Below are 25,042 nucleotides of genomic sequence, written 5' to 3'. Positions count from 1 at the left end.
AGCTGCACGCCGTCACGCCCCCTCCCATAGACTTGCTTAGCGGAGCCGGGGCGTGATGTTACACGGGATGGAGTCGTGACATCACGATACTCTGGCCCCGTGGTCGGCCCCCGGCAGTTTGTGAGCTGGCAGCGCGGCGTGCAGCTCAAAGAGGAGAGTGCCGAATGCAAGATTGCGGGGGTCCCCAGCGGCGGGGCCCCCGCGGTCAGACATCTTATCCCCTATCTTTTGGATAGGGGATAAGATGTCTTAGGGCTGGAGTACCCCTTTAAGGGTGTGTTCACACATTCAGGTTTTTAACTGCAAGCATTGAATTCAAATCCAGAAACAGGCCATAAATAGATGTAACAGTCAGGGAAGAAATAAATTTGGCACTGAGTACAATAGGGGGTAATGCAGCTTCACAGCTTGAGTTTGCTGTCACCGTATATCGGCAATGCTAGGAGGTTGATAGGCTCAAAAGGTGGTGCTACTATGTGAAGCAGGTAAGTCCAATACATATATTACCTACAAAGCCCAAAAGGCTAATAATAATCAAACAACCTACAAAATTAGCCCAAAATAATGTTCAAAAATTTAATCTTTATTATGTATACAAAACAGGTAGAAAAAACACCCTTAAAATGACCCACCCTTAAAAAAAAAACAACAAAAAGCTGAGCAGGATATCTCTGGGATAAGTACAAAGATCACAATGTTGCCAATAACACAATCCTACAATATAGGTTCAGTCAGCGTATAATAGGACAATATCTCAAAACACTTTACCTAATTGTGACATGCTGACGGCCTCCCAGTGATAGTCCTGCGACCTAAGTCCAATACATGCACACAAAAAAGAAAGTACATACAGAGCACTCACCAGGGATCAAGGAGATCATGCCGAGAAGACGCTTTTATTCATACATCAAATGAGGCACACGGTGAGGCAGGAAATGGATCCTGTGGGGGAGCAGATGCTAACAGATGCTATGACCATAAATAGAGATGAGGAAACCGAACCCCTAGAGCCAGCATAGGCAACCTTCGGCACTGCAGATGTTTTGGACTACATCTCCCATGATGCTTTGTCAGCATTTTGGCTGTAATGGAAGATGTAGTCCAAAACATCTGCAGAGCCGAATGTTGCCTCTTCCTGCCCTAGAGTTTGATCAGAACTTTGCTAAACATTTGGCCTGGTTAGAACTTGAACTTCAGGCGGTTTGGTTCAGCAAAACATGCTAATATAACATTAACCACATGTCAGGAAGAAGGAGGAAGGATCACATGACCTCAAGGAATCCTATAATGCCTTACAAACAGCTCTCCCAGCTAATCAGGAGACAGTATATGGGTAATGTCAAAGTCACTATAAAAGCCTATGCTTCAGTAGCCATTTTAGAGATAGCAGGTGTTAGGTGAAGATCTCTGTTAGGGACACTACGCAGTGAAAAACACAGACAGTAGGACCACATATACCTACATATATATATATATATATATATATATATATATATATATATATAATTGTAGTAAAGCAGAACTGCAGAGAGTTTTCTGCATCTGATTTGTTAGTGGAAAATCAGTTTTAATTAGAAGGTAAGTTTGCCTTTTTTCTTTGTTTTACAAAACAACATGCATACAGCGTATTGTATCACTTTTGTGCACTTTCTTGGAAGCTTGTGAAAAGCCATTGCTTCTTTACTTTCCAGACACAAAACCTGTTGCTACTCCTAAAAAAGGGATAATTTTTGGACCACTTGGAGAAAGCCATTGCTTCTTTCAATATCTCTGTGTAGATAGAAACACCAGAAAAAAAGAAATCTTGTCTGCAGGCACTGTTCTTCGTTCCAAGAATATCAAGCAAGATGCTGAAGAAAAGTGCCAGATAGCACTATGTTTATTTTTATAAAGATCCAATGATGCGTTTTGGCGTGTAAAAAGCCTATCTATGCCAGTCTAATAATGAAGTCATTTTTCAATTTGAGATTTTTATTATCATAATTGTTAAATATATTTAAACAACAGAGTCCAGCCTGAAGTGATAAACCTATCATAAAGGACACAATAAAAGGCTAAAGCATACTCAAGTGTTTGACAAACATCACAATTCTTGTGTGAACATATCAACATGCTTAAGCACAAGTGCAATAAACTCATTCATTCAACGTAAAAAGGCTTATACAAGGCAATGTCAAAGAAAGAAACTGACATCTTTGCACCATAAATATCAAAGAAAATATGTAGAATAACAATACTTTATTCATAAATATGGTGCAAACGGTTTCATCCTACAATTGCACCAAAAGTCTAAATTTTTTGAAAACAAACCCTAATTTTAAGGCAGTTTTCACACAACGTGATTTTTCTGCATTTTACTGTGGTTTTCCTTTAATCTTGTTTGGATTTTAGTGAAAAAACACAGCAAAAATTGAGCTATTTATTGTAGTGTTGTAAACTGTGGTAATACAGCGCCATTTTTGCGAGAAGTTTGCCACAATCAGGGCTAAATCCTAAGAAGAAGAATGCATGAAAAAAAAATAGAGAAAAATGCACCATGTGAACACAGCCTTAGGGTTGTAGTGGTCAAAGTATAAAAAGCAAACATTGGTAAGTAAAGTGCAGTAAAGAAAAAGTCAATGCAGAATCCTGCAGAATTATTTCCTGGTGGATGAATTTAGGAATAATATGTTCTGCCACTGTAGCCAGCTACGGACTCTCATGCAAATGAAATGTCCTTTTGTGAAAACATAGAGCAACTTATGCTCGCTTATCTTTCTGGTTTATCTTGGTTTTAACATTCTTTTTGGAGATTCCAGGAGGAGGGTTATAGTTCTTTGGGCTTGTCTTTGGTGTCCCACTGCGACCAGTTCGCCCCACATTCTTGATCTTATCCTGTGTAGTTTTCACGTTCTTCTCTTGTAAGGTTTGCTCCCATCTCTTCAAAATAATAAAATAATTAATAAAAAGTAATATTGTAGATATCACACTGAAAGCTAACAAATCTAAATAAAACTTTACCTTTGTTTTAGAATAGTAAAACACATGTATTATTATAAAATATCTAGCAAGTTGTGAAATAATGGAGATCTTTAATAACAAAAAGATGAAGACAATGGCACCTGACTGACCCAACTGACTGACCATGTTAGGAAAATCCTAGTCTGGCAGGGTTAAGGTTATTTTCTTGTTATAAGAGAGTAGTGTTGCTCGCGAATATTCGCAATGCAAATTTTATTTGCGAATATTCGCGAATATAGCACTATATATTCGCAATTACGAATATTCGTTTTTTTTTTTTACAGTACACATCACAGTGATCATCCCTCTCTGCTTCCAGCTTGTGTGGTGTAAAGAAGGCTCTAATACTACTGTGTAAGACTGGCCTGCGAATTTTCGTATAAATGCGAAAATTTGCATATGCAAAAATTTGCATATGCGGATTTTCGCATATGCTAATTTTGTTATATGCTAATTTTCGCATATGCGAAAATAATTTGCGAATATTACGAATATGCGAATTTAGCAAATATATGACGAATATTTGTCCATATATTCGCGAAATATCGCGAATTCGAATATGGCCTATGCCGCTCAACACTAAAGAGAGCAGGTTTAGAATGAAAGGATCTTCAATTAGAAAATCCTGCTCAATGTTTATTATAATTCATGTGTATCTACCTGTACTTTTTGGTGATTTATAACATAGGCACTTTAGGGGGCTCAACGTTTAAAGGGGTTATCCACCATGAGGTGATTTTAGTACTTACCTGTAAGACAGTAATGGACATGCTTAGGAAGGATCTGTGCTTGTCTTTTGGCTTACAGTTGTGAGGTTACCATAACACTGTGGCTATCATTTTGTGAACTGGCTATTTCCTGTTGGAATTTCCTTCTTCCTACTCCCAGGATACCTTGTTTGAAAGTGTGAGGTCACTTTTCTCCCTCCCACACATCAGGTACCCCACCAATTAAAGCATACCTGAGCTCTCATGCTATGCTGTAAACAATAGACCAGTGGTTTCTAACCAGGGATTTCCAACTGTTGCAAAACTACAATTCACTGCAGAATGATCTCCCTTCCACCCAGCAGTCGCTCCACCCATTGAGAGGCAAAGACAGGCTCCCTCTGATCACCTGACTAGTGATGTAATGTCTCGGACTGCAATGCAACCTGAGAAAACCTGAGACGACGTTCATTTTGTATGCTGTTAAAAATAAACATTGGAGCAAAGATCACATAGGAAAAACACAGGTGCAGACACTATTTTAAACAACACCAATTTTACAGCCACTGTAGCATATTCAAATACAAAAAAAATCCTAGAATACCCCTTTAAGAAGGCCCATGGCCACTTGTTCAATCTGCAACTGTCTACATTAAAGGGGTATTCCAGGAAAAAACTTTTTTTTATATCAACTGGCTCCAGAAAGTTAAACAGATTTGTAAATGACTTCTATTAAAAAATCTTAATCCTTCCAATAATTATCAGCTGCTGAAATTTAGTTGTTCTTTTCTGTCTGGCGACAGTGCTCTCTGCTGACATATCTGCTTGTCTAAGGAACTGCACAGAGTAGAAGAGGTTAGCTACGGGGATTTGCTTCTTCTATGAACAATTCCTGAGATAGGTGTCATCAGAAAGCACTTAGACAGAAAAGAACTCAACTTCAGCAGCTCATAAGTACTGTTTTAATAGAAGTAATTTACAAATCTGTTTAACTTTCTGGAGCCAGTTGATATATGGAAAAAAAAGTTTTTTCCTGGATAACCCCTTTAAGCTGTGCAGCAGTGGGGCCGTTTTAGCAGAATCCATCAGAGAGGTGCCATTTGTCAATGTAATGGCGCTTATCTCTGCAGAGTTGACAGCCAACATGAGAGCTGATTTTGGATAATTTCTTCACTATAACCATACCTTACAGGGGTATTTTAGGATTTTTTTTTTCTCCTATTACCTACTTGCACCGCTTTTTCCTACTGCATAGTCCCATTTTTTTGCACATGACCTGCAACTGGAAGTGCTGTATTGCAAGTCTTTTTATTTTACTGAACGTATTAATAAGAGATTCACCTGACACTGCTCTTCACACACCTAATGGAACTTTTTCACTCTGACATATTCATGCAGTTTCTCTGCGATTGCACATATAGTGGTGGTGCTGGACTTGTAAATGATACAGTCAATGTATATATGAACAATTGTAGAAAGCAGACAAGTGCACTCACCACATCGGTTGCTTCAACTGTGTTTTAATCAACACAAATACAGAGGTAACAGGGCAGGGGGATACAGAAGGAGGGAGGTGCGTCTGGGCACCATTACCTCTGTATTCGTGTTGATTAAAACACAGATGAACAACCGATGTGGTGAGTGCGCTTGTCTGCTTTCTACAATTGTTCCTTTTTATTTTACTATTGTCTCTGACCTTTCCCAGCATTCCATGTGACCAGGCACAAAATGTCATAAGTCACATATGGGGAGATTTATCATTGTGTTCTATTCTTGTTTTTGGTCTAAATCTGCGATTTTTGTTTATTTTCAGGTTTTTATTGTGCTTCTTTTTTCAACTTCTAAATTCCATCATTTTGACCTTTTGGTGTTGCTAGACCAGTTTTTATAGTGACGGATGCAGTGGTAACGTATTTATTATCTGCATGTTTTTAATTTTGTCGCAAAATTCCTGCAAATGGTACAAAAAAATCCACAAATCCAGACCACCTCTTGACCAGGTCTAAAAAAAAAATCACTACTCCTGTTTGTTTGCCAAAAATCAATAAACATCAGCCAAAGTGAAAGAGAAGGAGATAGAGACTTTAGCGATCCAAAAAAAGTGATGGAGATACCTTTTTTACAAAAATTTCGTAGGGTACCATTAAAAAATAAATAAATAAAAAAGATACAGTAGTGATGGAAAAAATTGTCTTTAACGAAATGTATCTTTTTAATAACGAAATTTTTATTATTTTTTAAACAGGGATCAATTTATGTGGGCGGGCAGGGCACTAAAAATGTAGTGTGTGTGTTTTTCACTTTTTTTCTTTATTTTTTACATTTTTTAGGTAGTACTACTACTCCCAGCATAGAACACACTGTTCCATGATGTGAGTAGTAGTACCTGTACTAATTGACAGATCACCCGGGTCCGTTGCGATCCTCCTGTATAATGTATAGATGCGGGCGGCCGCTCTTCTATGGTCCCCTGTACTGCCGTATATATACACCTATTCATATTTCCTGCAGAGAGCTGTGATTGGCCAGATGGTTCCAGCCAATCACAACTCTCTGTGGAAAATATAAATAGGTGTGTATATATATATATATATATATGGCAGTACAGGGGACCATAGAAGAGCAGCCGGCCGCATCTATACATTATTCAGGAGGATCACTGCGGGTGTCAGGAGTGACATCTGCTGTGATCTTTCCTTAACTGCAGTTACTACTACTCCCAACATGGAGCACACTCTGCTCTATGCTGGGAGCTGTAGTACCTGCATTTATAGACAGATCGCAACAGGTGTCAGAATTTACACTTGCTGCGATCTGTCTATTAATGCAGGTACAGCAGCTCCCAGCATGGAGCAGAGTGTGCTCCATGTTGGGAGTAGAAGTACCTGCAGGTAAGAACAGATTACAGCGGGTGTCACTCCTGACATCCGCTGTGATCGTCCAATCTATTGCAGAGATGCATCTCTGCTCTGTACTCCAACTAGCCACTCACTCATTCATATTTCCCTCAGAGCTGTGATTGGCTGCAACCATCCGGCCAATCCCCACTCTGAGCAGAAAATATGATGTGAATTTCTATTGTTATCACTGGCCGGAGTATAGTGCAGAGATGCGAAGTGCTGTAAAGAGCTGCTCCGCATCTCTGCTATATTATGGACGATTGCATCTGGTGTCATTAGCTGCTGTATTAAAGTGCGTCTGTTTCTACAAATGCCCGCAGTTTAGATAATAAAATCAATGAACTTGGGTCAATAATGGCATCTGAGAATGTAGATTTAGTGGCTGTTATTGAGACATGGTTTAATGAAAGGAATGACTGGGACATATCCATACCAGGGTACTCTTTATACAGAAGAGACAGAGAAGGCAAGACAGGAGGAGGAGTGGCCCTATATGTGAAAAATAGCATAAAATCTAACCTAATACATTTAGTGAGGCCAAAATAGAGTCAGTTTGGGTTACGTTGCAGTTTGGTAATCAGACAGTAACTCGTGTAGGTGTGACATATAGACCACCTGGCCAAGTTAAAGAAGTAGATGATCTACTAGTTGAAGAAATATCTAATATGACAATGAAAGGAGAAGTTATCATTACGGGAGACTTCAATCTTCCGGATATGAACTGGAAAACAAAAATAGCTAGTTCTGCCAGGAGTACAGATATTCTAAATTCCCTCCTGGGATTATCTCTACAACAAGAGGTTGAGGAGCCAACCCGGAGGGAGGCCATTTTGGATTTGGTATTCACAAATGGGGATTTGGTATATGATGTTATTGTTGGCGAAAGCTTGGGATCTAGTGATCACCAATCAGTGTGGTTTAATATAAGAACAGTGAAGGAGCCACACCACATAAAAACAAAAGTTTTAGATTTTAGAAAAACCGACTTTTCAAAAATGAGATTATTCATAAATGAGTCCCTATCATACTGGAACAAATTACATGGAGTTCAGGAGAAATGGGACTACTTAAAAGACACATTATTGAAGGCAACAGAAAATTGCATTAGACTTGTCAGTAAAAGCAGAAAAAGGAAGAGACCACTGTGGTACTCAGCAGAAGTGTCCAAAATCACAAAAAAATAGCATTTAGTAATTATAAAACAACCCAAAGCAATGAATATAGGGAAATCTACAAGACTAGGCAGAAAGAGGCCAAGCAAGTTATAAGAACTTCTAAAGCGCAGGCAGAAGAAAAACTAGCTCAGTCTGTGAAAAAAGGGGATAAGACATTCTTCAGATATATAAATGAAAAAAGGAAATTAAAACAAGGAATAACTAAATAAAAAACAAAGGAAGGAAGGTATGTTGAAGAGAATAAAGGGCTAGCCGACTGCCTTAATGAATACTTCTGTTCAGTTTTTACAGAAGAAAAAGAAAGAAAAGGACCTCCATTAGAGAGGAAAACTAAGGAATCGATGCATGTGTCTTTACAGAGGAAGAGGTTCTACGTTTGAAGACAAATAAATCACAGGAGCCTGTTGGGATACACCCAAAATTATTAAGAGAGCTTAGTGGTGAGCTAGCAAAACCGTTAACAGATTTATTTAACCAATCACTGGTAACAGAAGTCGTCCCGGAAGATTGGAAATTAGCGAATGTCGTGCCCATTCACAAGAAAGGTAGTAGGGAGGAATCAAGCAACTATAGGCCAGTAAGTCTGACATCAATAGTGGGGAAATTAAAGGAGAACTCCGGAATATAAAAACTGTCCCCCATACTGCCGGCAGTAAAAAAATAGAGATGTACATACCTTCCTCCACTCCCCCGGGGCCTCCGGTAACCGGCTCCGGTCTCTGCCACGATCCTCTTCCTGGTTGCCAGTGGTCGGAGAATCATACTGCGCTCAGCCAATCACCAGCCGCAGCGAAGTCTGACTCAGCCCGCGATAGGCTGAGCAGCAGTGTGAGAACGCTTCTGGACACAAAATTCTTCACTACACCAGCACCTGCTGCCGGGGCCAAAAAAGTCACAATGCCGCTCAGCCTATCGCCGGCCGAGTCGGGACTTCACTGCGGCTGGTGATTGGCTGAGTGCAGTAAGACTCTCCGACCACCGGCAACCAGGAAGAGGATCGTGGCGGAGACCGGAGACGGTTACCGGAGGCCCCGGGGGGAGCGGAGGAAGGTATGTACGTCTTTATTTTTTTTACTGCCGGCAGTATGGGGGACAATTTTTATATTCCGGAGTTCTCCTTTATTGGAAACCCTACTAAAGGATAGGATTGTGGAACATCTAAAATCCCATGGATTGCTAGATGAAAAACAACATGGGTTTACTTCAGGGAGATCATGTCAAACAAATCTGATTGATTTTTTTGATTGGGTGACTAAAATTATAGATGGCGGAGGGGCAGTAGACATTGCATATCTAGATTTTAGTAAGGCTTTTGACACTGTCCCACATAGAAGACTTATCAATAAACTCCAGTCATTGAGCTTGGACTCCCATATTGTTGAGTGGTTTAGGCAGTGGCTGAGTGACAGACAACAGAGGGTTGTAGTCAATGGAGAATTTTCAGAGCAAGGTCTTGTCTCCAATGGGGTACCTCAGGGATCTGTACTGGGACCGATAATGTTTAATATCTTCATTAGTGATATCGCAAAAGGTCTCGATGGTAAGGTATGTCTTTTTGCTGATGACACAGAGATATGTAACAGGGAAAGGATTTAGGAAAACTAGAAGAATGGTCAGAACTCTGGCAACTGAAATTAAATGTGGATAAGTGCAAAATAATGCACCTGGGGCGTAAAAACCCTCAGGCAGAATATAGAATATTTGACACAGCCCTGAGCTCAGTATCTGAGGAAAGGGATTTAGGAGTAATTATTTCAGAAAACTTAAAGGTAGGAAGACAATGTAATACAGCAGCAGGAAATGCTAGCAGAATGCTTGGATGTATAGGGAGAGGTATAAGCAGTAGAAAGAGAGAAGTACTCATGCCGCTGTACAGAACACTGGTGAGACCTCACTTGGAGTATTGTGCGCAGTACTGGAGGCCATATCTCCAAAAGGATATAGATACTCTAGAGAGAGTTCAAAGAAGAGCTGCTAAACTAGTACATGGATTGCAGGATAAAACGTACCAGGAAAGGTTAAAGGACCTTAACATGTATAGCTTGGAAGAAAGAAGAGACAGAGGGGATATGATAGAGACTTTTAAATACATAAAGGGAATCAACACGGTAAAGGAGGAGAGCATATTTAAAAGAAGAAAAACTACCACAAGAGGACATCGTTTTAAATTAGAGGGGCAAAGGTTTAAAAGTAATATCAGGAAGTATTACTTTACTGAGAGAGTAGTGGATGCATGAAATAACCTTCCTGCAGAAGTGGTCACTGCAAATACAGTGAAGGAGTTTAAACATGCATGGGATAAGCATAAGGCTATCCTTCATATGAGATAGGGCCAGGGACTATTGATAGAATAGAATTTTGGGCAGACTAGATGGGCCAAATGGTTCTTATCTGCCGACACATTCTATGTTTGTATGTCACTGCACCAGGGGCGACCTGTCTATTAGCACAGGTACTACTACTCCCATCATGGAACAGTCTATTCCATGCTGGGAGTAGTAGTACTACCAAAAAATGTAAAAAAATTTAGAGAAAAAAAAAATGAAACACACACACTTTATTAAAAATGTATTAAAATGTCATTATAAAAAACAATAAAAATGTAGTTAATTTTTTTTACCACCCCCACTGCATCCTTTTTTTTTTTTTCCCTAAAAATGCTATTTCCACTCAACTGCAAAAACGCCAGCAAAAAATTGCAGGAAATTGCACTGGATTGCAATGGAATCCTAGCCTTAGAAGCAGGATAGACATGATCTGAAAGCAGGATAGAAAATGATCTAGGTGCAGATCTGCACAAAATTTATCATGGTTACTGCAACAATATGATAAATTTGGAGCAGCACTGCCAAAAAAAACGCTTCTAGACAAACTACAAAAATCAACTAGCCAAGACCATTATTGATAAATAACCCCAATAGTCTCCAGGAGAGTATGAAAAGAAGAAGATGCAAAAAGATGACAGTGCCTTGTGTAATTCTGTGGGCTGTGGGTGCCCCTGAGAGACCCGCACAAAAATCGACTATCACCTGGAGTGCACCTTGTGTGGATGCACTACCTGCAATGAATCAGTAGTTATAGTAGGCATATTCTTGGGGGGCGTGGCTTAGCGCTTGCCGGAGATGGTCGCTTGATCTCGAACCTAGCAACTAAAGCGATATACAGCTCGCTTACTTCATTGGATTGGCTTTCACCGACACCAGCCGGTCCGTAATGTCCTCTAGATCCCGCAGGAGGGCGAAAGCTGGCAGCAAGGTCTGACTGATTTTTATGCCCAAATGGGCCAGGGAGGATTTCAAGAAGGCGCTGGCGTGCGCTCCTCGGCAGGCCCTGATTCTCCTTCATCGCAAGATGATCTACATGCTACGGTGGGCGGCCGGCAGCAGAGCGCTTCTATGCCGCCTTCACCTCTCTTACCAGCGGATGGTCTGCGTGAACCGCATTCCTCTGATGGTGGAGGGCCGGTGGCTGTAACTCTGCTTCGTCCCCGGCTGCAGCCGGGCAAAGCAGAAACAGCACCTGCAAAGGGATGACGAGGAACCCAGTGCAACTTCCGAGGTGAGCGACTCCTTCTGTGCTATAGCTGATTGTTTAGCTAACCAGCCATCCTCAAATGCCCCAGTAACTGAACTGACTCTCAAGAACATGCTTTTAGCACTCCAACAATCTCTCCACTGCAATGTTGCCCGCCTGCTACACCCGGTGCGTGAAGACCTCACTGAGGTCCAATCTAGGGTCACCCACATTGAAAACAAGATGGGTGAACTGGTTCCATCTCACAATGACTTGGTGGATTCTTATTATGACGTAGAAGGTTACCACTATCAAGGCTAAAATCGCGGACCTGGAGGATCGGTCACGTAGGAACAACATTAAGTTCTCGGGGCATCCCCGAGTCAGTAGCACCTTCTGCCCTTAAACAGTATCTGCAGGATTTTATTCAGATAGTCCTTCTATGCTGCACACCTGTGGATATGGTTATTGATAGGGCCCACAGGGTCCCCAGATCGAAACACTTGGCAGATGACGTGCACCGGGATGTCCTTGCTCGGATCCACTATTTCCATATTAAAGAGGAGCTGATGGCTGCTGCTAGGAAATTGCCATAATTACCTGACAAGTTCCAAGATGTTCTGCTATTTACAGATCTGTCTGCTGTGACCATACAATAGAGACGCTTGCTCACACCCATAACCGCTGTGCTGCAAGAGCATAATATCCTATGCAGATGGGGGTTCCCCGTTCGTCTTCTTATCCAGGAGGACAATGTTATGCATATTTTCCGGGACATGGAAGAAGGCTCAAGGCTTCTCTTGAAATGGGACTTGCCGCCGCCTAGAGACCTGCCTGCTGGTAACAGACCTCCTGCTCGTTGTTACGCCGAGCGCTCCGGGTCCCCGCTCCTCCCCGGAGTGCTCGCAACTTCCTTGCATTTGCAGCGCCCCGGTCAGACCTGCTGACCGGGTGCGCTGCAATGTCTCTCTCAGCCGGGATGCGATTCGCGATGCGGGAGGCGCCCGCTCGCGATGCGCATCCCGGCTCCCGTACCTGACTCGCTCCCCGTCGGTCTTGTCCCGGCGCGCGCGGCCCCGCTCCTTAAGGCGCGCGCGCGCCGGGTCTCTGCAATTTAAAGGGCCACTGCGCCACTGATAGGCGCAGCAGGCTTAATTAGTGTGTTCACCTGTGCACTCCCTATTTATACATCACTTCCCCTGCACTCCCTTGCCGGATCTTGTTGCCATTGTGCCAGTAAAAGCGTTCCCTTGTGTGTTCCTAGCCTGTGTTCCAGACCTCCTGCCGTTGCCCCTGACTACGATCCTTGCTGCCTGCCCTGACCTTCTGCTACGTCCGACCTCGATCTTGTCTACTCCCTTGTACCGCGCCTATCTTCAGCAGTCAGAGAGGTTGAGCCGTTGCTGGTGGATACGACCTGGTTGCTACCGCCGCTGCAAGACCATCCCGCTTTGCGGCGGGCTCTGGTGAATACCAGTAGCAACTTTGAACCGGTCCACCAACACGGTCCACGCCAATCCCTCTCTGGCACAGAGGATCCACCTCCAGCCAGCCGAAGCGTGACACTCGTGTTGCTCCGGACTGGCAGGTGGCTGGCTCCGCTACCTGAGGGCCTATGTATTGGCAGTGCTGGCCCCAATTGAGTGGCTGCTGTGGCTCAGGTGAACTATGCTCCTATACCACCTATGTGCTATCTGCTACATATTGCAGGTTTTCCTAACCTACACTCTTGTGTTGAACTGTGTTTTGTTCTTTTTTTTTTTTGTTATTTTCAGTTTTGCGTAGATTGTGTCATTTTCACTGTCCTTGTCACATGGGTCATTGCACTGTATTATTTTGGATAGCTCATTATGTATATGATCAATATGTGGGGTCATAATGGTGCTCTTGTTCACCTCTATTAATGGGTTTAACTGCCCTCAGAAAAGGGACTCTCTATGGAGGGAGGCTAAAGCTTTGGGGAGCGCAATTGTTTGTGCCCAAGAGACACATTCATTACCTACTGACGCACATAGAATGAAGAATAGCCTCTTCCCTCACATATTCCAAGTACATGCTGCCACCAAGGTTCGGGGAGTGTTAATTGCTATTAAGAATACGGTGGCATTCCAATTGCTTGACTCCTATACAGACCCCCAGGGAAGGTTCCTTATAGTAGTGGGTCACTTTAACAATCTCCTGTACACGCTAGTTACCTTATATGCTCCCAACCGCGGACAGATTTTCTTTATTCACAAAGTTCTGAAGAAGGTTGAGAAAGTGAAGAAAGGGCGCCTAGTCATTTGCGGTGACTTTAATATTGTTGCTGATAAGGGATGGGACTGTATGCCAGGCTCACATGCGGGCTCTGCTGACATAGGGGAGGTTATATTATCTTCTAAGATGTATCATGTGTGGAGAGCCATGCATCCCTCTGAGAGGGATTACTCTTATCACTCCTCTGCACACAACACCTATGCGAGGTTGGATATGTTCTTGGTTGGCAGAGCGGTTCTCTTAGATGCTGCTTCCTCCTCTATTGATTTAATTAAGTGGTTTGACCATGCAGCTATCACTCTGTCAATACGAGAACAGGACCGATTGCCCCTCACATACTTCTGGCACACAAACCATTTCTTGCTCAACCATACTGATGGTGGTCAGTATGGTTGAGCAAGAAATGGTTTGTGTGCTACTCTTCTAAGGGATTTAAAGGAATTCTTTCACAACCATACAGATGACCTCTCTGGTATATGTTCCATTTGGAATGCTCACAAAGCGTTTATATGGGGGACCTTTATTAAATTGGGTGCTAGGGTTAAGTGAGAAAGAGAGGCGACCTTGAGTGCTCTATTAGCAGATATCAAACAGCAGGAGACTCTTAATAAGAATTCCCCATAAGATACCGTTGCGTCTTTTTAAAAAAGATTGAGGGAAGCATTAAGGGAACATCTTTTTGTGGACTATGAGAGGAAAGCAAGAAAATGAAGGCATTGTATTATGCATGCTCATTCAAAGCTGAAAAGCTGTTAGCTTCTAGGTTTAAAATACGACACAGTAAGTCTGCTATCCAGTTAGTTTGGAATGAAAACAAAAGTGGGAAACTGACGGATCCTATGGCGATTGCTAATAGGTTTAAGAGCTTTTACGTATCCTTATATAATCTGAAAGATGACCCTTCTACTACTCAACTTTCTCTCTCCACTATAAATTCCTTCCTGTCTTCTGTATTCTCTCTACCTCACAGTTGAATGTGCTAAATGAGCATTTGAGATGGGATAAGCTAGCCACAACTCTCAAGTCCCTCCCGGCGGGAAAGTCCCCAGGTCCTGATGGCCTGACTAATGAATATTATAAAAAGTTTGCGGATGTTCTTGGACCCCCCCATGCTTGAGTTTTTTCAGAGGGCTTGTGCTTCTGGCTCCTTCCCTGCTGAAAATCAGGAAGCGTTAATTGTTATTTTACCAAAATCCGGAAAGGAGGCAGATGTGCCGCAAAATTTCAAACCCATATCGCTTCTCAATTGTGACGTTAAAATATATGCTAAATTGATGGCTGCCAGATTAGCGACAGTGTTACCTTCCCTAATTAAAAGTGACCAAGCAGGGTTTTTGAGAGGACGCCACTCGTCAGATAACTCCCACAGAATACTTAATTCTGATCCACTATGTGGATACATCACGTACCTCAGCAATGATAGTTGCGTTGGACACTGAAAAAGCGTTTGATCACCTCCATTGGGATTACAATTTTTCAGTGCTAGATAAAATGGGAGTTGAGGGGCCAATCCTTAGTGCCATTCGTGCCTTGTATTCCTGCCCCTCTACTCGGGTCATTGTAAATGGTACCTTGTCGGATCCATTTCACCTGTCCAACGTTACTCGACAGGGGTGTCCATTATCCCTGCTCCTCTTTATTGTATTCTTGGAACCATTGGCTCAGGCGATGAGATATCGGGGGTTCGCATAGGGCCTGAGGAACATGTCATTTCTTTATACGTTGACAATATTATTTTATATTTAACTAACCCTTCCATCTCCCTACCTGCTGCCCTGTCTCTCCTGGCTCGCTTTGGCACGACCTCCTATTATAAACTAAATTAACTTAAGTCAGAAGTACTCTCCCTTCGTGTACCTGGCCCTGCATTAGTGGACCTTCAGCACAGGTTCCCTTTGGACTGGCAGCCTAAGGGAATTAAGTATTTGGGAATTACCCTGATGCCTGCTACAAATCAGTTATCCTCTGCTAACTATACCCCTTTCCTAGCCCTCATAGAAAAGGAGCTGGCATCCATGAGGAAAGTCGAGGTTTCCTGGCTAGGGAGGGTAGCTGCTCTTAAAATGACTACACTTCCGAAACTATTGTATTTATTTCGCACATTGCCTATCAGGCCCCCTCTGTCTTTCTTTACTAGGATGCGCAGGCTACTTTTGACATATGTATGGGCGGGCCGTAGGCCCAGGGTGGCGTACTCTGTAATCACTAAACATAAAAGTGTCAGGGGTTTAGGGGTTCCTGACATGCGTAGGTATCACATGGCCACTTCAATATCTTCATTGCACCCCCTTTGGGACAGGCTGCTGGATGTACCATGGGTCCAGATGGAATGTCACCTTATGTCATTGTCTGATCCTCAAAGTCTACTGTTCCTGCATGGGTGGGACTTGGCTATGCTAGGGCTGGATTGGCTTGCTGGGCTTATGGCCACACCTTAGGTACATCCTCATCTGAGAGGTGTAGGTTGGATGCCCCTTTGTCTCTGCTTGGCGTTGGGGTCCCTGACTTGGATGTGTCTACGTGGACAGCTTGTGGCATCTCCCTCATCTCACGCTTATATGAGGATGGCACTCTGTTACCTTTTCCTGCTCTGGTCTCCAAATATTGCTTACCGCTTAAAAAGCTATTTACTTACCTGAGGGTCAAACACTTCTTAACTTCCTATTTCCCTAATGCCTCACTCTCTTGTCCGACTCTATTTTGCTGCTTCTCCTGTCATCGCAAAGGCATTAAACCTATATATGAAGCCACTTTAGAGAAAACACACAAGAAGTCTAGAGATTTAATAACCTTACAAACACTAAGAGAAAAAAGACTGCTGTTGTATGGCCCTCTATCTAACGAATTCGACAGACATTTCAGGAACCTTCAATGCAATGGTTATCACCAAATCAATAAAGCACCCTTGCTAAAGGCCCTAGGAAAAAGAGTAGAATCCCATTCCTGATTAATGCAAAAGATAATTTGAAAATAATCCACCCCAAACAAATTGCAAATGAAATAGCTAAATTTTATAAATCCCTATATAATCTTAAAGATGATCCCGACACGTCCCATCCAGAAATCGACAACATAGATAAATACTTGTCTTCATGTCCACTACCTAAATTAAAACCAGAAAACATCTTTGCTTTAAAAAATCCATTCACCATCACAGAGGTTGAAAATGTCATTAAGCGACTTAAATGTAGGAAGGCCCCGGGGCCGGATGGATACTCGGCAGAATACTACAGCGCATTCATGACCACCCTATCCCCACACATATGTAACGTATTTAACTATGCAGCCACTATAGGTTCGTTCTCGAAAGATATGCTAGCAACAAATATAGTTGCCCTGCCTAAACCAGGCAAAGATCCGACCACCCCAGCTAACTTCAGACCCATTTCCCTTATAAATTTGGACATAAAAATTTACGCAAAAATTTTGGCCAACCGTATAAAAAATATGCTACCAGAGTTGCTACACCCTGACCAGGTATGATTCACTACTGGGCGTCAGGCTAGTGATGGGAATCGTAGAGTTATAGACCTTATTTCATGGACCAGAGGTCACCGGAAGCCTTCTCTGCTCCTATCACTGGACGCAGAGAAGGCCTTCGACAGAGTCAATTGGGCGTTCATGAGTAGAGTCCTGCACCATAACGGGTTCCCTGAAGAATTTATACATTCAGTTTTCGCTCTATATACTAACCCGTCTGCTAGGGTGTTCATAAACAACTATTTTTCCGACCCCTTCCCCATAACCAATGGGACTAGGCAAGGTTGCCCACTTTCTCCGCTTCTATTTGCACTTGTCATAGAACCCCTTGCTATTAAAATTAGAAATAACAATTCAATATATGGTTTAGCATTAGAACACGGGATCAATAAAATCAGCCTTTTCGCAGACGACATCCTACTATTACTCTTTGACCCACAACATTACCTTCCTGAACTTTCTATAGAACTTCAAAATTACAGTACAGTATCCTATTACAAAGTTAACGTTACCAAATCTCACATCCTCAAGATCTGGCTTCCCAAACAACTCACTTTGCACATCCAACAATCATTTCCGTATAAATGGGAAACAACTTCTCTTTCCTATTTAGGCATTAACCTAACAATAGACATCAATAATTTGATACCGGAAAATTACCATGAGCTTTATTCTTCCATCCAGAAAGACTTAACATCATTAGGTAGATAATCTTGGAGTTGGTTTGGAAGGATTAGCGTCTACAAGATGTTCATCCTCACAAAGCTTCTGTACCTTATGCGAACCATTCCTCTGGCATTACCCGTGAGCTTACTGAATAAATTTAGAAGACAAATGTCAGACTTTGTATGGCAAAAATCTAAACCGAGATTGTCAGCATCACTTATGACTAAAAAAGCTGAAAACGGAGGAACTGGGCTACCTAACTTGTCGGCATATCTTCAAGCCACACTACTGAAACAGTCATTAGAGTGGCTGAAGAATCCCATTGACAAAAAGCCATGGGTCCTTCTAGAGGAATCTTTATGCTGTATTGAAGACTGGACACCATTATTATTAAACTCTCATAAAATAAACAAAACTAAACTTAGAATAAACAAAATAGTCTCGGACAACATAAAAAATGTGGAATATAAGGCCCACTGCAAACAATGATACTGCTACTGATTGCTCAATCAACCTGACCATACAATCTGTTCTACTCTATACTCCACTCTCCGACCTTCAAACTTGGACAGATAGAGGCATTACTTCACTAAAACATTTGAACAGAGACAATAAACTAATATCTTTTGAAGAACTCCAATCGATATACGGTTTACCAGATGCAGAGAGAAGATCATATAACACCATTGTCAAACATTTGAAACAATTTCCCCAATCCACAGTATCCATTCCTCAAACACTTGTAGACCTCATGAACCTATCCTCTGACTCCATCTTGAAAATTACCCTTAAGCCATTATATCAGTTCTACAATAACGACCTATATATAAATAATGGGCCAAAGCATTCTAAGTGGGAAAAATAATTAAACCTGACAATCTCTAACTATGAATGGGCTCAGGCTCTTAAATCTTTAAATAAACACACATCGTGTTTAGGCCATAGAGAACAATTTTTCAAGATGGTATCCATGGGGTATTATACCCCGGCCAAATTGCATTACATGATCCCCCTCATGTTCCCAACTATGTTGGAGGGGATGCGGGTTGACAGGCACCATAATTCACATTTTCTGGTCGTGTCCTGCACTTTACACATTGAAAAAAGGTGTGGAGGAATTAGTACAACTGGTTTCACACAAGTCATTATACATATCCAGCAAACTTGTACTTTTAAACATAGGCCTTCACACAGCAGACGCCACTTATAGAACACCTTTATGCCATATCCTAATAGCCTACAGGTCCCACCTTGCAGCTAGGTGGAAATCCTCTTCTGTCCCTTCTACAGCCGACATTATAGAAGCAGTCAAGTCCAATTGTTTTTACGAAACGACGTACGCTTGGAAGCTTAACAACAGACGGACCTGCGGGTCAAGATGGAAGACCTGGACAAAGCACTATCCACTGGCGTAGGTGTTGCTAATTAACCATGCACATCACTTCTATCACGGTTTTATTAGATTTCATGCTGTTCTGGGATCCATTCCATTAAATTATGTTCATCCTATATTATTAAATGGTACTACTCTAACTACCCATTACTACTTATGATTACTGGGTGTCACACTTTGCACATATTGACGAGTGACGAGAGAGGGGAGGACTACGGGATCTAGTCATGAAAAATCCTATTCTTCGCTACAGAGTTATAGGTATGACTATAAAATACTTTAAAACTGCTTATGGGACATTTTTATTTTTCAAGATGGCCTATAATGATCTACCGGATATGTCTATAATAACATTCAAAGACATGATTCTGCAAATTAATATTTCTACATACAGCTGAGTGATTGCTTTAGTAATATTTATATAACTGTGTTATATTTGTTATGTATTGTTCCTTGGCCACGTTGTTTTCTTTGGCCAATCTTTCCTTTGTTGTAAATTTCTCAAAAAAAAATCCAATAAAAATAATTTAAACCAAACCTATATATGAAGCCCTAGCTGGGTATATGGATGAACCATATGAACCACACATTCACATTGGACCAGTGGGTAGGTACGCATGTGTATCCCTGAAATCCATATCACAGGTAGAGGCTATTGTCAAGTCTATTGTAAAGGAGAACTCCAGAATATAAAAATTGTCTCCCATACTGCAGTAAAAAAATAAAGATGTACATACCTTCCTCCGCTCCCCCCGGGCCTCCGGTAACCGGCTTCCGCCGCAATCCTCTTCCTGGTTGCCGGTGGTCGGTGAGTCTTACTGCGCTCAGCCAATCATTAGCTGCAGTGAAGTCCCGACTCGGCCGGCGATAGGCTGAGTGGCAGTGTGACGTTTTCGGCTCCGGCAGCAGGTGCCGGTGTACTGAAGAATTTTGTGTCCTGAAGCATTCTCACACTGCCGCTCAGCCTATCGCCGGCCGAGTCAGATTTCGCTGCGGCTGGTGATTGGTTGAGCGCAGTATGATTCCCCGACCAACGGCAACCAGGAAGAGGATCGCGGCGGAGACCGGTGCCGGTTACCGGAGGCCCCAACGGAGCGGAGGAAGGTATGTACATCTTTATTTTTTTACTGCCAGCAGTATGGGGGACAATTTTTATATTCTGGAGTTCTCCTTTAATGGTATTACACCCCAGTGAGACTGCGGGCTATGTATCCTTTGAGTTCGGACTTGTGTTGAAAAGGATGTTCGCACAAGGGTACCCTGACACATTTACTGTGGGATTGTCCACTACTTGCCAGATATTGGGGAGGGGTGGAGAAAGTAATTAGTATGGTTATTGGAATGCCTTTTGCCCTTAAGCCGCATCGAGCTTTATTGTTGATGAACCTGCAGTTGCTTCCGGCCTCAGAGCATCCCCTTATATGCAAAATAGTGGTTTTAGCTTAATTGGTCCTTACCAGATACTGGAAACGGCCTCAGGTCCCAGACATTGCAGAACTCACATCTCTTATCCATCATATTTATACCTTGGAGGGGATATGGGCGGTTGGGAGAGGTCAATCACACAAGCACAACTTCATCTGGGCTTTGTGGCATTACAGAGCTCCCCCTAGACCTTAATGTAGCATGGTTCACAAGCACTTTGGACATGGAATTGGGATAAGTGTGGGCCTACATACATGGGGAAGCTAGATTGGATTTTCTCTTAAAACATATTTCCTCGAGAGTGGCTCCCTAATAGGGGCTTGGGGCTCATGTGACACACATTGATAAACTGACAAATAGAGTAACGAATGGATTGACAAATTGATTTACATAGATTTATATTTCATGGATCTACCACATGGTTTGGTTCTGTTCTTGGTTAAGAGTTATGTTCCTATTCTTTCTTTTAATTACAAAGAACGATGAAGTGATTCTGGGCTCTGTCCGATTTCTGCTGACCTGTAATGCTGTTTGCATGCTGACTCCACTGCAAGATGGATTCAGTGTCACTGACTTATTATTGCTGTATATCCATGAGCGTAACATCATTGCTTATTGTTTGGTCAGTACATCCTGCTTGTATACAAGGTCAATGTATCCAATTACTGACAATTGTTACATACTGAATTTGCTCTTGGAAAATGTTTTGAAAATTTTCAATAAAACCTTTTGAAATGTATAGTAGGTATATTCTTGTAGATATGTGGTGAGGGTGTGATGAGGGAAGATGGAATTACCCTAGGGGCAGATGGCATTAACACCTTGTGTTTGTGAAGCCAGATCGTGGTTTATCCTCTACACCACCCAAAGGTATACCGCTTGATCCTGGGCTATGCACGAGGGCAAATAATGACTCCAACGTCAAGTTACAGAACAACGGCAGCTTTACTGAGTCAAACAGATGTAACATTCTATACAGCTTGGCAAGGCCAAAGGAGGTGACCAATGACTTTAAAGACCACAGGGCTTGCTGGGACTAATAGTGGACTTGGACAATTTGATGCAGGGCTACGCAAACTTAAGACAGACTTGACTTGGACTGACCTGACTGAGACTGAGTATGTCAGACTTCACCTTGTTTGTAGCTTACCGGGTTTTGACTTTCACCTGTGGGGTAGTAGACTTGTGGCTCCGTGGCTGCGTGGTAGACTTTGGACATTTTTAGGACACCAGACACTCTCTCAGGACTTGACCTCACTGTAGCTCAGCAAAGAATCAAAGAGAGAAGAGCCTGAGATAGCTCCACCCAGGGTTTATAATGGGGAGACTCTGGAGGGGTCCCATAGGTCACCCTGTAGGTCACATGGTCACCGGTACCTTCCCTGGTTACAATTAAATGACAGTAAAGCTTAAAGGCATATGGCAAATGATGCACATTACATTAGATAACATGGATGTTTAATACTAAACACGGAGTATAAGTACAGGGGGGGGCAGGGGTCATGGAATGGAGTCTGCCTGAGCAGCTAGGGTACAGGGTGGTTTATCCTGTACTGGGCCACCACACATAGGAGTAGTATTATAGTTACAAAGTTTAGTTTATAAGGTTGAAAAAAGACAAGAGTCCATCAAGTTCAACCAAAAGCCCTACTGTGTTGATCCAGAGGAAGGCAAAAACTCCCATGAGGCTGATGCCAATTGCCCCATGACAGAGGAAAAATTCCTTCCTGACTCCAATATGGCATAATCAGAATAAATCCCTGGATCAACGTCTGTTCCCTGTGAATCTAGTATACAAAACCTGTAACATTATAGCTTTCTAGAAAGACATCCAGGCCCCCCTTGAACTTGTTTATTGAGTCAGACATCATAACATCATATGGTAGAGAATTCCATGGTCTCACTGCTCTTGCAGTAAATAATCTCTGTCTGTGATGATGGTGAAACCTTCTTTCCTCTAGATGTAGAGGATGCCTCCTTGTCATGGTTACCAGCCTAGGTACAAAAAGATCACTAGAAAGATCTCTGTGTATTGTCTGTTTATATAACCAGGGAAGGTACCGGTGACCATGTGACCTACAGGGTGACCTATGGGACCCCTCCAGAGTCTCCCCATTATAAACCCTGGGTGGAGCTAGCTCAGGCTCTTCTCTCTTTGATTCTTTGCTGAGCTACAGTGAGGTCAAGTCCTGAGAGAGTGTCTGGTGTCCTAAAAATGTCCAAAGTCTACCACGCAGCCACGGAGCCACAAGTCTACTGCCCCACAGGTGAAAGTCAAAACCCGGTAAGCTACAAACAAGGTGAAGTCTGACATACTCAGTCTCAGTCTCAAATAGAACTACTATATAGTCATCGACTAAGTGAGAGGTGACAAGGGGAAAAACTACAAAAGAGGGAACCCCGATGTCCTAGGGACTCTGACTATGGGGACCTCTATACAGGTAACGTATACAATACGGTATTGGGACACCACACAAGCAACCAAAATAAACAGCAGGGCTAGAACGCATTAACCCTACAGGTTCTGGCAGAACCTGTCATCAAAATAAAACAATAAAACATAGTAAACTGGCAAGATACGTTTTATCAAGTAGCTCTCCGTTTTTCAATTGCAAAATGATGTATGCAGAACATACATAGTGGTCAGAGAAAAATACAAGCATTGAAGCCAAAAGTTACGGAAAAGGGCATAACCAATAGACGCAATGAAACAGCTTCACATACATTTTTATGTTTATGTTTTATGGAAAGCTGTTTCATTGCGCCAATTGGTTATATCCTATTTCATGACTTTTGGCCCCAATGTTTGTATTTTTATATGCCCACCATGTATATTCTGTACAATAAATTTACTACAACGAAGTTGACTACTCATCCATTGTGGGTAGCACCATTGCAGACCCATCTTATTTCTTCCATGATCTATCCAGGAGAGTGTGGATATGCTGTAGTGGCTAAGTGGATAGCACATCCTTAGCAAATAGCACACAACATAGCTACGACCCTTGAAGATCATGTGACTTACATTTTGGCCCTGATTTACCAAGTGAGGAGTGTATTTTTTTTTGTGGGTTTTAATTTCCTACAACTTATTTTTTAATGGAATTTATTAATATTTACCTACATTTTGCACTTTTCCCTACATTTTGCTTTTTTTTTTACACATGCTCTGACCTGTCAGGTTTTCCTCATCTCAAATCCAACACGTTTTCTGTGAAAACCTTAGTAAATATGTTGGGTTTTGTGAAAATGTCGGGGACACGCCTCCTTTTCTGTGACCATGCCCACTTTCATGGTGACCACGCCACTTTTTTCTGGTATTCTCAGTAAAATGGCGAGTTGGTATGGTTTTTTCCAATTCTGCCGCAAATTCTGGTACAGACAGAATCTGGCGCACAACCCGACAAAATAGATTGGATTTACAATAGTAAATCAGGGCCATTGTCTCTGGCCATATGAAATACTGGGAAATGTCAAAAACAACATAAAAAAAAAACACTGCCGAAGGTCACCAGTAATTTTGACATTAAAGGGGTTGTCTGATTATAAAACCTACTGTCAAATGAATAAACATAAATTAGTAAATTAAGTTATTTAACTACCTTTCTGTGGTCTTTTTTGGGTTTTCTGTTTTTTTTTTTCTGTTTCTGATACAAACTGTCCGCTCTCCTTTCTTTATTAGCTCAACTTCTTGTTTGGAGAGGACACTCTATCCAGGAATTCATCCAACTCTAACTCCATCCCACTACATATTCTTGACTATAGCTCCTCCCACATAGTGGAAGGGAGATAGAGTTGGTTGAATTCCTGGCTAAGATGTACAGACTAGACAGGAAGTCAATTACAGGATAAACATCAGATAGGAACTTGGGCTAATGAAGACAACATAGCAAATAGTTTGCATCAAAAGCAGGTGAAAAGTGACCACAGAAGGATAATAAATTAACTCTATTTACCAATGTATGTATTCTAATTTATTACACTGTGGAAAATAGGTTTCATTTTAGGACAGCCCCTTCAGGCATTAACACTTTTACTACACTAGACCACCAGGGAGTTAGGCATTAAAGCACTACTGTCGTCAAATTCAGACATGTCAAAAGTTGTTGATCGCTCCAGGTGTCACTGCTGTGACCTGCTGCGATCGTGAGTTATAAGCCAGGGAAGTGGGCGGCATTGCTCTATGCTCCCCATTCGGCCGAGAGATCCAAGTTTGGGGGGCAGCACAGGGCCTATGGCCTATTTAATCTGCCTCCGCCTGTACTGTGAGCTTTAATGGTAGAAAAATGCTATTGCGTCTGTAGCCACAGTTTCTGGAATCAGACCTGCTATTGCAGATATTTTTGTAATAACATACCAACTGATATCTAATGCAAAATATCAGGTTTATCCTCACAATATGAAAATTTATAACATTACCTTGAATCTCTTGTTTAATTGGTCTTTCCATTTTTCAACCAAACAGCCATCAAGAAGCATCATCCTAGGAATTAAATATAATGATTGACATACAGTAAGTATATTACA

At 42.0% G+C, this 25,042-nt stretch overlaps 1 protein-coding gene across 1 annotated transcript in view; it reads right to left on the bottom strand.

Moving 5' to 3' along the window:
* Nucleotides 1-2,051: 2,051 nt before the first annotated feature.
* Nucleotides 2,052-25,042, bottom strand: part of SFRP4 (secreted frizzled related protein 4) — a 73,954-nt gene continuing 50,963 nt past the window's right edge. The window contains exons 5-6 of the mRNA XM_056518433.1: nucleotides 24,935-24,998; nucleotides 2,052-2,919 (exon numbers count right to left, since the gene is read on the bottom strand). Coding sequence (XP_056374408.1) covers nucleotides 2,740-2,919; nucleotides 24,935-24,998 — 244 coding nt within the window. The 3' untranslated portion in view covers nucleotides 2,052-2,739. The remainder of the gene's footprint in view (nucleotides 2,920-24,934; nucleotides 24,999-25,042) is intronic.

This window comes from Hyla sarda, chromosome 5 (assembly GCF_029499605.1).
Source record: "Hyla sarda isolate aHylSar1 chromosome 5, aHylSar1.hap1, whole genome shotgun sequence".
Lineage (NCBI taxonomy): Eukaryota > Metazoa > Chordata > Amphibia > Anura > Hylidae > Hyla > Hyla sarda.
This window is presented reverse-complemented; position numbering and strand designations above follow the sequence as displayed.